The 1,179-nt window shown below is 54.4% G+C and overlaps 1 protein-coding gene across 1 annotated transcript in view; it reads left to right on the top strand.

Moving 5' to 3' along the window:
* Positions 1-79: 79 nt before the first annotated feature.
* PFKFB2 (6-phosphofructo-2-kinase/fructose-2,6-biphosphatase 2) overlaps positions 80-1,179 on the top strand; it is a 10,783-nt gene continuing 9,683 nt past the window's right edge. The window contains exons 1-4 of the mRNA XM_009888202.1: positions 80-197; positions 330-426; positions 832-898; positions 1,052-1,126. Coding sequence (XP_009886504.1) covers positions 86-197; positions 330-426; positions 832-898; positions 1,052-1,126 — 351 coding nt within the window. The 5' untranslated portion in view covers positions 80-85. The remainder of the gene's footprint in view (positions 198-329; positions 427-831; positions 899-1,051; positions 1,127-1,179) is intronic.

The raw sequence follows: 1,179 nt of genomic DNA, 5'->3' as shown, positions 1-1,179 counted from the left end.
CTGGGGCTGCCCCCCCCCCCCCCCGCCGCTCTCCGGTGCCGCTGATGCTCCCGCCGGGGGTTTCTTTGCAGCATGGGCGTCCTACATGACCAACTCCCCGACGCTGATCGTGATGATCGGCCTGCCCGCCCGCGGCAAGACCTACGTCTCCAAAAAGCTCACCCGCTACCTCAACTGGATCGGGGTGCCCACCAAAGGTGGGTGTGAGGTGGGGTGGGGGGGTGGCAGCCGCCGCAGGGATGGCTCTGCCCTTGGCCGAAAGCGCTCTAAGATCTGCTGGCGAAATGCCGTTGGTCTCACGCGCCCGTCTTTTGTGTGTGTGTGTGAAGTGTTTAATTTAGGAGTGTATCGCCGGGAAGCGGTGAAGTCTTACAAGTCCTATGACTTCTTCAGGCACGATAACAAGGAAGCCATGGAAATCCGCAAGTAAGTCGGCGTCAGGGGGCTCAACCCACCCATGGGGGTCTGGTTAGTCTCAGGGCTTGGCAAGCTCTGCGTTAGAGGAGCACAAAACAGCATTTAATGCCCGTGAAAGCAGGAGAGGAGGTAGCGCAGCCCATGTAGGGACTCTGCCAGAGGGGCTGTGTGTGGGAGTTTAGTCCTTGATTTCGGGCTGGCACAGAGAGCAGGGCTGCAAGCGCCGATGATGAAGGAAACGTGAAATAGGTTATAGATACAGGTGCCTTCTGATCTCTGCAAAGCCTCCAGGGCTCTTGGAAAGGTGCAGGGGTGGGTGTCCTGCAGATATTTAAATCTCTTCCCGGAGGGTCAGAAGCTTTGCTGTCTGAACGCTTCCCAGCGCCTCTGATAATACCCATTTCTCTCCTGCAGACGATGTGCCTTAGTGGCTCTAGAAGACGTGAAGGCTTATCTCTTGGAGGAGTGCGGGCAAATAGCTGTAAGACTTTTCTGGACTAAGCATGGTTTTACATCTGGGTAGTTCGGTGCCGCCCAGGGCGTTTGGGGACCTGATTGTAATCCCAAATGATTTGGGGCTGTTTTAAAAGCCTGAGATAAACTTGCTCATTGCTACTTATTCATTTTCTGGTAGGTGTTTGATGCGACCAACACAACTCGAGAAAGACGGGACCTGATTTTAAATTTTGCTAAAGAAAATGCTTTCAAGGTAGTGCTTCTGCATTTAACGTGCAGTAGGGATGGCTGCACCACGGGCATTCC

Source organism: Charadrius vociferus, unplaced genomic scaffold, assembly GCF_000708025.1.
Source record: "Charadrius vociferus isolate BGI_N301 unplaced genomic scaffold, ASM70802v2 scaffold266, whole genome shotgun sequence".
In the NCBI taxonomy this organism is placed as follows: Eukaryota; Metazoa; Chordata; class Aves; order Charadriiformes; family Charadriidae; genus Charadrius; species Charadrius vociferus.
Note: the sequence above shows the minus strand (reverse complement) of the source record. Positions and strands in the feature narration are given on the sequence as shown.